General features: G+C 44.5%; 1 protein-coding gene across 3 annotated transcripts in view; it reads left to right on the forward strand.

The window, feature by feature from the left end:
• SERHL2 (serine hydrolase like 2) overlaps nucleotides 1-13,490 on the forward strand; it is an 89,438-nt gene that overhangs the window by 57,239 nt on the left and 18,709 nt on the right. For all 3 annotated transcript variants that reach the window (XM_075182896.1, XM_075182898.1, XM_075182897.1), the window contains one exon: nucleotides 1,426-1,505. In XM_075182896.1, coding sequence (XP_075038997.1) covers nucleotides 1,426-1,505 — 80 coding nt within the window. The remainder of the gene's footprint in view (nucleotides 1-1,425; nucleotides 1,506-13,490) is intronic.

Below are 13,490 nucleotides of genomic sequence, written 5' to 3' on the forward strand. Positions count from 1 at the left end.
CTGGCATTTTCTTTTCCTCTTTTTCAGTCCTCCTATACGGTGACACCCTAGGCAACCATCTGAGGCAGCCTTGTGGTAATGCTGTACCTGTTGTCTGCACTGTATTACATACTGTTTTTATCTTCGCTTAAGATGTAACCCATCCCTACTGAAGAGCCTTTAGCAGAGAGAGAAATTAACCAAATTCTCTAAAAATTCCAAACCCTCCTTTCTGTTCCAACTTTTGTGCCACATATATACCTCTCTAAGCTCGCTGCCTTTCTGCCACTGAGGAATATACTACACTCAGAAAATACTACATTGGAAGTACTTGCTTTAAGTTTACAGTCTTATTCCCTGAAATTGGTTTTGAGAAACTGATCTACCTATAACTTGTTATTGGTATCAATATGTAACATGCATGCCGAGTCCGCCCTAGCCCCTCTCAACAATCTGTCAACCTAATTTACTATATGCCAAGCCGAGCACCTGAGAGATGACAAACTGGATGGCATTCATGGACCTGGTGACAAAGCACACACTTTGTCACATGACGAGAACAAATTTTTCGGAATATGGTGCATTGATCCTGGTGCTCGCATGCTTCTGCTGTTCGGACAAATGGCAGGAAAAGCCACTAACTCCAGAATATTGTGTATGCTCAATATTTTTCAGGATTGCTATTCTAAACAGCTGTGAACATCATGATCAAGGTCACGTCGCTAATGTGCAGCTAAAGTTAGGATGATGTCAGACAATGCATTCTGAATGCTGCATCTTTTCACTCAGAACATTGAAGATATCTGCAGCCCAAGTACTAGTACATTGTAGTCTTTGGAAACGATAAGTCCCCTGCCACAAAAGTGTTTTACATCTTTATCTCTGAAAACATTGCTAAGTGGGAAAAATGCAGCATTCAGAAACACATGTGTAATACCACCCTTTGACAGTCCTGTGTACATTGTCCATTGCGTGACCAATTTCTAAGCCAAATAAGTGCTTCAGTGTTTTTGCAGTGTTAACTCTCTACTGAATACTATATTTCACTATTTGGGCTATTGGACTATTTGTTGTGTTTTTAGATCGTACCTGACAAAAGCAACTGAATGCTGCATTTTTCTTGTTTTAAATACCCTCTATCTAGATAGTTGAAAATTACAGCTCACTGTAGTTAAGGGGACATTGAGCCCTTCTGCTCTGACACGCATGTAATGTCTTGAACAAAAAAGCTTACAAATGTGATGGAAAGAGCATTCTCCTTTTACTACAATTTATTACTAGGAGAGATTCACATCTTCATAATGGGTGAAAAATGCAGTGTTTATTCACTTCCTTTGGACACCACCCTTGATCTGGCTAAAAATAAATAAATCTGTGTTCAGAATCATCATAAATCACCATTATAATTACCCTTAACCTTGCAACTTGACATTCTGTTTTATTCAGGTTATTGGATGGCAATCCTTCATTGAATACTGAGACTGCTAAAATACTCTTGCAACGTGGGACCAAGTCTGTGCCTGGTGGTGAGTACACACAATGATCGTGTTAAGTACTTAAAGATACATGTTACATGTGCAGCCCACTGTTAGTGTTAACACTTTCTCAAGAGGGTGTTTTCTGTGGTTTACTTTTTGGCCTTGATGTACAGGGGAGGGCTGGCAGACTTTAGCCCGGGGGGCAAGCACACAGCATTGGTCCATAAGTAGTGGCCCATCCTTAAAGGGTGGTTTTTGGTACAATATATAGTTATCTATATAAAAAGAGGCTATATTAGTGTTGCTTAATCCATATATATATTTCTCCATCATCCATTCTGGGGGACACTGCTACCATGGGGTTGTCTGAGAGCAGTTGGAGTTGGCACTTAAATAGTTAAGAACTAAACTTGCTGTTGACTCCTCCACTCTGCAACCCCACTGACCCCAGTTATGTTTAAGTGCCCAAGGAGTTGGGCTGTGTTTAGTACTGCTAAGCAGTACTTACTGCTTAGTAATAGATTTTATTATTTTGCTTATTCATTATTAGTGTAGGTGGGGATGAAAGTTTTTAACATTTTTTTCCTCATAGGTTTCGAAATGGAGCAGTGTTCCTTTTGTTCTTTAAAAAAAAAAAAATACATTTCGGTGATCGTGAATAGTGACAGTGCTAAGCGACTGTCACTATTAAGTCCCGACGGGTCCGACACTGCCACAGGCAGAGAGTGCCGCACTCCTTCCGGGGACCAGACATTTTGGAAGATACAAAGTCCCCCGCTGAGGCGGAGGGGGAACTTGGATATCTCTGAGCCTGAACAGTGTTGCGTGCGGGAGATACATCCCGAATGAGCAATAAAAAAAGCGGAGCTCAGAATAACTGTATAAAAAGGCTCACGGAGGCTCCGACGGTTGTGTGAAGCCATAGAAGACAGTGGGGAGTAATTTAAGACTGCCGGTTGTCAGTGAGACATTCCAGAGCGGGAAATGTTTGCGCCCTCTCCTTCATGATAGGACGAGTCGTTTAGAGGCACACTGTTGTTGCTGCTGGCTTCTCCCCACGGGATCCTCCAGATTCTTCTTCATAGTTTATCGCTAAGTACCCCTCAGGGGATATATGTATCTTTTATATATTTATATATATATATATATATATATATATATATATATATATATATATATATATATATATGTATCTTTTATTTATATATATATATATATATATATTTATATATATATATATATATATATATATATATATATATATATATATATATATATATACACATTATATGCGTTTATTTATCTAACTACAACTTCTTCTCTATTGTGGCTGATTATTGAAGTCTCTATAGTTGGAACTGTATTCAAGTCCCACACTCCCCCCCCCCCCCATCTAATTTAAGATTTGGGGCTGGGTGATCCAGTGAAAGTTTTCTAAATTGACATTATTTTCTCTGTAATGGGCAAAAGAATGACACAGTTTACTGGACTATCTTGTACTCTGTTTTTTTCTATTCTAAAAAAAGAAAAAAATAGGAGTTATTATTATTATTATTATTTAAAAAAAAATCTCCTTTTGAAAGGATTATGTGTTACAATGTCTGATAAGGGAAAGAGTGTCCGTGTTAAATATTTTGCCTGCTGTAAATGTTCCACTGAACTGCCAGTGGGGCAGTTGGACCAGGGAGCTCTTTGTGTGAAGCGGAAGACCAGGGCGTGCAGCCCCGGGGTGGTCCTTCCGCTGTAGTGGAGGAGCCTATGTGGGTTTCCTCTCTGGCACAGTCTGTTTCTTTGCTCACCCAAATTATCAATAGACCAGCATAGTCTAACTCAATAAGTGTAAATACTGGTTTTGCTTCGGCTACTTCTGGAGACGTGGTTAATGCCGTGGATGGTTCAGGCTGCGATTTATCTCAATCTCGGCCCTCTCCATCTCGGATTTCTCAACCTGAACCCGCTTGGTCATCCGCTTTGGGGAAGCGTTGGGACCGTTTGAACAGTTTCTTATATTCTTCCTCACGTTTGGACCCTAGGGCAAAACGTGCTCATCTTTCTCATCCTTTTTGCTGTCTGAATCAGAGGGTTCGTCTGGTGAGGAAGGCGAAGCAGGGGAAGATTCAAATTCTGTACATTTAGGTGACTGGGAAGATAATTCCAGGAAACAGGGGATTCAGGATTTAGTGTTAGCGGTTCGTCAGACCCTTGACAGAATGGAAGAGGCACTTCCTGTCCAGGGGTTATTTAAATGAAATAGACCTAAAACTATCTGTTTTCCATCTTCAGCGGAGCTTACAGAAATTGCTGAATCAGCTTGGAAACAACCGGATAAAAAATATACTGTTCCTCGTAGGTATTCTTTGCTTTATCCTCTACAAGAACAAAAGGTATCTTGTTGGGAACAGCTTTCCAAAGTGGATACAAAGTTAGCCCGTCATACTACTCTGCAGGTTCCTGGCGCAGCGGTCCTTCAGGATCCTACAGATCGCAGGTTAGAAGGGTTCCTAAGAAACATTTTCCTGGCAGCTGGCACTTCCTTTAGACCTTTGTTTGCATCCGCGTGGGTGGCGAGAGCTATGGAGTCTTGGGCTGACCAATTAGCTTCTGGTTTACAGGAATCGGAATTACTTCCCTTGGCTCTCCACCTTTAAAAAAGCTTCTGGTTATCTCTATGAGGCAGCCCAAAATACAACTTCCATTTCTTCCTCGTTGTCTGCTTCTGCAGTCGCAGCTAGGAGAACGCTTTGGCTTTGTTCATGGAATGCTGACCTGGAGTCTAAAAGGTCTTTAGAGGCTTTACCTTTTTCAGGGGCGGTTCTTTTCGGTCCTGAATTGGATAATATGATCAGTCAGACTACCCGAGGTAAAAGCTCTTTTCTACCTGTGAACTCTTCCAAACGCAGGATTTCTTGTTTTGGTTTCTTTCGACAGTCCTTCGTGGTAACTCAGTCTCAAGGGGACAATCCTCCATTAGGATAAGCCACTTGCTGTCAGGGGACAATCTCAGAAAGGGAGAGGCTCCTATTCTAAGAGGCTTCCATCTTCCAAAACCTCAGACAAGTGTTCCACATGAAAGGATTCCCCCTCTCCTAGCGGCTGCGGCTGTGGGGGGGTCGCCTTCAATTGTTCATGGATCAAGGGATGACCTCCACCAAGGATGTTTGGATAATGGGAATAATATCCAGAGGTTATTTCTTAGATATTATTGGTCCTACTCCTCCACATTTTTTTCCAAACTCATTTACCTAGCGATTGGATCAAGAGAAAGGCGATGCTTCAATTAGTTGCTTCTCTTCTTTCCGCTGGAGTTATTTGCAAAGTTCCAGAAGAACAGAAGGTAAAAGGGTTTTACTTAAACCTGTTTTTAGTGTCCAAGCCAGACTGACCATTTCGGCCAATCCTGAACCTCAAAAATCTCAATATTCACCCTCAGGTAACCAAATTTTGTATGGAGTCAATTTGCTCAGTAATCAATGGGTTTGGAACCCTTGCAATTTCTAGCATCCATAGACATTCGGGATGCATACCTACATGTTCCTATTTGGGAAGGACCTCAATCTCTCCTTCGTTTCACCTTAGGAAATTCTAATTTTCATTTTCGGGCTCTTTCCTTCGGTCTTTCCATTACTCCCAGAGTATTCGCGAAGATTTTGGCCGTGATGGCGACAGGTTTGCGTGGCCAGGGAGTAAATGTAATTCAATACCTGGACGATTTGCTCATCAAAGCTCCCTCGGATGTGCTCTATCTGGTTCTCTCCCTGCGTTTTCTGGAACGGAACAGCTGGATAATCAATTATCCAAAGTCTTTTCTGCAACCCTCACAAATGATGGTGTTTTTGGGACTTTTGATGGACATGACCTGTCAGAGTGTCTTCCTTCTGGAGCTAAAGATTTGCTCAATTCAGTACTCTGTACGCCTACTTCTGGACCATCCACGCCCTTCAATGAAGTTAGGCATGCGGGTTCTAGGATTGAGGGTGTCTGCATTGGAAACTCTTCCCTACAGTCGATTCCATTCACGTGCCTTCCAGTCCATCTTTTGAATCAGTGGTCGGGGTCTTTCCAGCATCTGGAGTCTCAAAGAATTCACCTTTCCAGAAAGTCTTGCGATTCCCTTCCAGATCTGGATTTGATGGCATCCAGGTACAATCATCAGGTACGGCGGCAGCAGTGTATGTGATGTCAATGGAGTAGGCTTTCAGGCTATGATATCTTTTTTTCCACCTATCCCAATGATTCCTCGAGTGCTATGAAGAGTAAAGAAGGGATGTCATCCAGTGATTCTAGTGGCACCAAATTGGCCAAGGTGGGTTTGGTTTAAGGACCTTTTCATTATCCGGACTTAACTCGGTTGGCTTTAATGGCGTGACTATTGAGGCCAGTCTCTGGAGGTCCAGAGGTTTCTCATCTAGAGTAGTGGATACACTAATGAAAGCTTGCAAACCGGTGTCAGCTAAGATCTATCATAGGGTGTGTAAAATTTATGTATGTTAATGGTTTGAAAAGAAGTGTTGCGACGGTGCATTTTTCAGCCTGGCTCTGTTTCAAGCTTTTCTCCAGGATGGGCTAAAAATGGGTCTTAGGTTAAATTCTCTCTTTACCTGTTATGTTCTTGCCCTTAGAATTGCCCTCATTCAAGATGGCCGTGATTGCTCATGAAGTTTCCATCTTGGATCTCTGTTATGAACTTGCCCTTACAATAGCCCTTATCCAAGATGGCCAGAACTGTCTCAGGAAGATTCCATCTTGGATGTCATTTCCTGTTTGGGCCTGTTATGCAGCCTTTGCTCGAGTATTGTGTTTGTGTCTGAACCAGATGCTTCCACAGAACCTTGCCTCCCGGTGATTTGGAATACAATTCCTGGATACCTCTACAAGATCTTTATCTTGTTGATACTTTGGACGTTTCTTGTTGGACTCTTGATAATTAATTTATATATCAAAATAAATCCTGCTTATTTCAGAACTACCTGGCTATTGGGTTCAGTTTGTGATACCAGAAGTGTGACATTACCTGATGTTCGTACTTTTCTTCAGGGGGTACTGCATATTCAGGCTCCCATGTTCCTCCATTGGCCCCGTGGGATTTAAATCTAGTCCTTGAATTCCTTCAGCGTCCTCCATTCGAGCCTCTACAATTGGCGGACATCAGATTTGTGACATGGAAAGTTGTCTTCCTTTTGGCTATTGCTTCTGCTAGAAGAGTATCTGAATTAGGTGCCTTGTCCTGTAGAGTTCTTTACTTAGTTTTTCATGAGGACAGAACGGTCCTCAGGACCGTTCCTTTTTTTTGCCAAAAGTGGTTTCAAGTTTCCATGTAAACCAAGACATTGTGGTTTTGGCTTTTCATAAACAAGTGTCCTCTTCGGGACCCTCTTTGGGACCCTTCTCCTTCTCCTTCTTCTCGAACAACTGATTCATGCTTTACAATTCTTCTAAAAGAGGATGTACAGCTACCAAACAAACTATTGCTCGCTGGATTAAATCTGTAATTAGACGTGCCTATATGAGTATGAATCGTCCTGTGCCTAGAGTTCTCACGGTACACTCTACACATGCGGTGGGGGCGTCCTGGGCTGCTCATCATGGAGCTTCTGCGAATGAACTGTGTAGGGAAGCTAACTGGTCCTCTTTCCATACTTTTACTCAATTTTCAAGTTTAACAATTTTGCGTCCTCGGATGCCAATTTTGGCAGAAATGTTTTATGAGCTAGTAGACCAGATTATTCCCACCCTTAAGGGGCTACTTTAGAAGGTCCCCATGGTAGCAGTGTCCCCCAGAATGGATGATGGAGAAAAGAGGATTTTTATACTTACATTAAATCTTTCTTCGAGTCCATCTGGGGGACACTGCGTTCCTGTAATGCTCCGGTCCCACTGTACTATCTGTACCTGTCTCGTTACCTGCAGTCCATTCATCTGGAAACTGCTATGTTCCAGCATCAGACATTCTCCAGTTCATTCATTCAGCTATATTCAGATCTGTGCAGGTGCAAGCCTATTGCACTTCAGGACCTCCTCCCTCTTTTTCATTGGCTAAGCACTTCTGGAGCACTATTTAAACCTCCTGGATTCACCTGTCTGATGCCTGTTCTTCAAGCTCACTTCCTGCAGCCTGTGGTTCTGGTTCCTGTTCTCCTTGTGGTTTGCCTGTGTTCCAGTCTGCTCTCAGTTCGTGGTCTGTGCTAAACCATCGCTGCTCCAGTACCTCTCTTACCATCTCCAGTGTACTTCATTGTGACAGCTTCAGTTCTCACATCGCTACTACTCAGAGCCGCTACTACATGTGTGACTCATCAGCTGTTACTTCGAGTTACCTCCATAACTCCAGTTTGCTCTCAGCCTGCAGTCGTGTTGAACTATCGCTGCTCCAGTACCTCTATTACCATCTCCAGTGTACTCTATTGTGACAGCTCCAGTTCTCTCATAACTGCTGTTCAGAGCTGCTATTTCATCTGGGACTCATCAGCTGTTACTACCAGTTACCTCCACCACTCCAGTCAGCCTTCAGCCTCTGGCTGTGTTGAACTATTGCAGCTCCAGTACTTCCATTACATCTCCAGAGTACTTCATAGTGACAGCCTCTGTCTTCTTGTATACCACAGAGCACCTATTCTCCTAGTGACTCATTGGCTGCTGACCATCAGCCTTATTATTGTTGTGCCTGTATTTATACCACTCATCTGTGGACTCCATCGTCTCCATCCACTTCACCTGGCTCCCCACATCGTTTTGCTGTACACTCACTCACGGGACCGCGGCCTGCAGACTTGGTGCAGCTAAGACCATACCTCCTTGCGGGGGTTCCTGGTGAAAACCACCTGTCTGTTAGACTCTGTGCCTGTGGGTGGGCTTAGCCATGTTCAGCAGAACTTAGGGATCAATTTCCTGTAAGCCAACTGTGACAATAAGAACAGGCCAAATGTCTGATCCCCCGGTGGAGCCTTCAGCAAGAGACTTGCTACAGCATCTAGTTTCACTCATTGAGCAACAGGATAGCATCCAACGGCAACTGTTACAATGTTTCCAGACTCTGACCGGTCGCCTGGACATTCTACAGGCTGCTCACCCATCTGTTGCTGTCTCTCTTTAATTCCAGCGCTCTACTCCACAGAGTCCGTCCTCTTCTCTGAGACTACATACACTGGCAAAATTTGATGGGGACCCCAAACTCTGTCGTGGTTTCATTAACCAATGCTCCATACAGTTTGAACTACAGCCCCAAAATTTTCCTTCCGATAGGTCTAAAATAGCTTGCATTATCTCCTTGTTGTCCGGCCAGGCCTTGGCATGGATCTCTCCCCTATGGGAGCGAGAGGATCCTTTACTCAGCAACAACTTAGTCTTCTTAGCTACTTTCCTGCGGATCTTTGCCGAGCCCGGACGAGTTTCTTCAGCCTCTGCCAACATTCTCAGGCTTCAACAAAGTGCTAACACAGTCGCCCAGTATGTCATTGAATTTCGTACCCTTTCCTCAGAACTGTCCTGGAATAATGACGCCTTGGTAGCAGCATTCTGGCAAGGGCTATCGGACAAAATTTAAGGACGTACTGGCACCCCAAGAACTTCTTACCACTCTGGATAAGATAATCTCTCTTTGTAATAAAGTGGACCTTTGCTTCAGCGAAAGGTCAGCGGAGAAAGAACATCCTAACTGCTCATCCTTCAAATCCGCTCTTCGTTCCCACTCAACCTCTCCTACTCCTGAAGAGCCTATGCAGATTGGGAGGACCCGCTTAACATCCAAAGAGAGGGATAGGAGACGTCTTAACAAGTTATGTATTTATTGTGGTGAGCCGGGCCACTTTCTGAATTCCTGTCCAAAAAGGGTCGGGAAATGCCAGGCCCTAGTCTGCTCCGGGGAGGTCAGACTGGGGACATGTAAATCCTTCCCATCCTCCACCTGTTTTCTCACAGTTTCTGTATTATGGGGTTCCTCTGAAGAATTTTCTCAAGCACTAGTGGATTCGGGTGCTGCTGGGAATTTTATTTCCTGGTCTCTAGTATCTCAGTGTTCTATTCCTGTGTTACCCTTAGAGGCACCTGTTACCATCACTGCCATTAATGGGTCTCAGCTCCCGGGAAGTATGGTTCGCAACCAAACTAAACCACTTACTCTCCGTATTGGGGTTCTGCATTCCGAAACAATCTCATTCTTTGTTTTGCTGCACTCTACCACTCCCATTATCTTAGGTCTGCCCTGCCTTCGTATACATTCTCCTAGCTTGGATTGGAATACCTCTGAAATTCTGGCCTGGGGATCTCATTGTCGGTCCAACTGCCTAGCTCAAGTCAAGCCAGTTAAGATTCTATCTTCCGCTACCAAAACGTTTCTCGCAGGATTACCTCCTCAGTATCAAGACTTTGCGGATGTATTTGATAAGGTCCAAGCTGAGCTTTTGCCCCCCCACCGCCCTTGGGATTGTCCGATAGAATTGCTCCCGGTGAATGGTCCTCCCAGAAGAAGTCTTTCCACTTTCCCATCCTGAAACCTCGGCCATGTTAGTATATGTCAAAGAAAATCTACAGAGGGGCTTCATCAGGCCGCCTGTCTCTCCAGCCGGAGTGGGCTTCTTTATTGTCAAAAAAAAGGACAGGTCTCTTCACCCCTGTATTGATTACTGAGGTCTCAATGCGGTCACGGTAAAAAATCGGTATCCTATACCTCTCATCACCAAGTTGTTTGACCACATCAAGGGGGCCAAATTTTTCTCTAAACTAGACCTACGAGGGGCCTACAACCTGATCCGCATACGCTCCGGACACTAATGTAAGACAGCATTTAATACCCGTGACGGTCATTACGAGTACTTAGTTATGCCCTTCGGACTTTGTAATGCTCCGGTTCTCTTCCAAAGTTTCATTAATGAGATCTTCAGAGATCTGCTCTATTCATCTTTGGTCGTCTACGTGGATGACATCCTCATCTTCTCCCAGGATGTTCATTCACATCACCAACATGTCATTGAGGTTCTCTCTAGGCCCGGAAGAATCAACTGTATTGTAAGTTAGAGAAGTGCTCTTTTGAAGCTTCCTCCATGCCATTTCTAGGGTATATCATCTCCGATTCTGGGCTACAGATGGACCCTGAGAAAGTTTGAGCAATCTTGGATTGGCCACGTCCCGCCACCCTCAAAGCGGTGCACTGCTTCTTAGGGTTCTCAAACTACAGACAATTTATTGAGGGGTATTCTACCATTGTTGCCCCCATCACAGCCCTCACGAAAAAGGGGCCAATACCAAGGATTGGATGGAGGAAGCCTTGGAGGCATTCACCTTTCTGAAACGGGCTTACTCTTCTGCACCCATCCTCAGACAACCCAATCTCTCGCAACCATTTTTTCTAGAAGTGGACGCCTCTGCTACTGGAGTAGGAGGAGTGCTCGCCCAGAAGTATCCTCCTAACAAACTTCTTCCTTTTGCTTTTTTCTCTCGCAAGTTTCTACCCGCATAACGGAATTACACGATTGGAGACAGGGAGCTGTTGGCCATGAAGTTGGCTCTGTCAGAGTGGCGTTATCTTTTGGAGCGGGCTCAGCATGTGGTTACCATATTTACTGACCATAAAAATTTGTTATACCTACAGTCCGCTCAGTGCCTTAACCCTCGCCAGGCCCGTTGGTCACTGTTTTTCTCTCGTTTTAACCTCTGTGTGACCTTCAAGCTAGGTCATCTTAATAAGAGAGCAGATGCACTTTCCAGGGCCTTCAACTCTAACCTGAACTCTGTTTTACCTCTCAGTCATCCCATCTTGGATCTTAAATGTTTGGTAGGACTCGCTACGACCAATTGTCCTCCTCCTGGGAAAACATTTGTCCCCGCTTCTATTCGGGAAAAATTACTCTGCTGGTGTCATGCCTCTAAATTCTCCGGACACAAGGGGTTTCTCAAGACTTATGAGTTCATATCATGCTCCTATTGGTGGCCTACTATTCGATCAGACGTCAAAGATTTTGTAGCTGCTTGTAACGTATGTGCCCAACACAAAAGTCCTCGTGCGAGTCCTATGGGTCCATTACAATCCTTGTCCATACCCACCAAGCCCTGGACTCATATCAGTATGGACTTCGTTACTGACCTTCCACACAGTAAAGGATGCAATACCATCTGGGTCATTGTGAACTGCTTCTATAAGATGGCCCACTTTGTTCCTCTCACAGGTCTGCCGTCTTCATCAGTCCTCGCTCAACACTTCATAAAAGAATTCTTTCATCTGCACGGTTGTCCCATGGAAATTGTATCTGACAGAGGGGTTCAATTCACCTCTAAGTTCTGGCGTGCTCTCTGTAAATCCCTCGGTATACAACTCAGCTTTTCCTCAGCCTATCACTCACAATCCAATGGCCAAACTGAAAGGGTGAATCAGGATCTGGAGACATTCATCAGGTTATTCTCTTCTGCCTCCCAGGACAATTGGGTTGACCTCCTGCCATGGGCCGAGTTTGCACATAACAATCTCTTCCATGAGTCTTCTGCTTTTTCACTATTCTTTACGGTTACTGGTCTTCATCCTCTGTTTCCCAAATTTTCTCCTCTCCCACCCACCCATGTTCCGGCTGTTGAGGATACTATTCGTGACTTTTCCACCATATGGACTAAAGTGGTTGCAAATCTTAAAAAGTCTTCCTCTCGTTATAAGACATTTGCGGACAAGAGGCACCGAGCGGTTCCAGCACTCAAGGTGGGAGACAAGGTCTGGCTATCAACTCTGAATATTCGCCTCAAGGTTCCCTCCATGAAGTTTGCTCCTCGCTTCATTGGACCCTATAAAATAATTCGGTTCATCAACCCAGTGTCCTACAAGCTTCAGCTGCCCGCTTCCCTTCATATTTCCAACGCCTTCCATATTTCTCTTCTCAAACCGCTCATTATCAACAGGTTCTCCGTTCCAGTATCCACCTCCACAGTACCCAGATTTTCTCAGCAACAGGAGTTTGAGATCACACAGATCCTGGATTCCAAGATCTCCAGAAGAACCACCAAGTATCTGGTGGATTGGAAGGGCTTTGGTCCAGAAGAACGCTCTTGGGTCAACGCTTCTGACATTTTGCTCCGAAGATTCCTTGCTCAGTTTCCACGGAAGACTTCGTCTAAGCGTCCAGTGGCCACTTTTAAAGGGGGGGGGTACTGTAACGCTCTGGTCCCTCAGAAAGTACCTGTCTCATTACCTGCAGTCCATTCATCTGGAAACTGCCATGTCCCAGTATCAGACATTCTCCAGTTCATTCATTCAGCTATATTCAAATCTGTGCAGCTGCAAGCCTATTGCACTTCAGGACCTCCTCCCTCTTTTTTTCATTGGCTAAGCACTTCTGGAGCACTATTTAAACCTCTTGGATTCATCTGTCTGATGCCTATTCTTCAAGCTCACTTCCTGCAGCCTGTGATTCTGGTTCCTGTTCTCCTTGTGGTTTACCTGTGTTTCGGTCTGCTCTCAATTCGTGGTCTGTGCTAAATCATCACTGTTCCAGTACCTCTCTTACCATCTCCTGTGTACATCATCGCGACAGCTTCAGTTCTCTCATCACTACCACTCAGAGCCACTACTACATCTGTGACTCATCAGCTGTTACCATGGGTTACCTCCGCTACTCCAGTCTGCTCTCAGCCTCTGGCTGTGTTGAACTATTGCTGCTCCAGTACTTCCATTGCCATCTCCAGAGTATTTCATAGTGACAGCCTCTGTCCTCTTGTTGTATACCACAGAGCACCTATTCTCCTAGTGACTCATTGGCTGCTGATCATCAGCCTATATTATTGTTGTGCCTGTATTTATACCACTCATCTGTGGACTCCATCGTCTCCATCCACTTCATCTGGCTCCCCCACATCGTTCTGCTGTACACTCACTCACGGGACCGCGATCTGCCGACTTGGTGCAACTAAGACCATACCTCCTTGCGGGGGTTACTGGTGAAAACCACCTGTCTGTTGTGCCTGTGGGTGGGCTTAGCCATGTTCAGCAGAGCCTAGGGATCAATTTCCTGTAAGCCAATCGTGACAGTTCCCTCCCTTTTGTTGTTGTTCTCTTAGTTG

This window comes from Mixophyes fleayi, chromosome 8, assembly GCF_038048845.1.
Source record: "Mixophyes fleayi isolate aMixFle1 chromosome 8, aMixFle1.hap1, whole genome shotgun sequence".
Taxonomy (NCBI): domain Eukaryota; kingdom Metazoa; phylum Chordata; class Amphibia; order Anura; family Limnodynastidae; genus Mixophyes; species Mixophyes fleayi.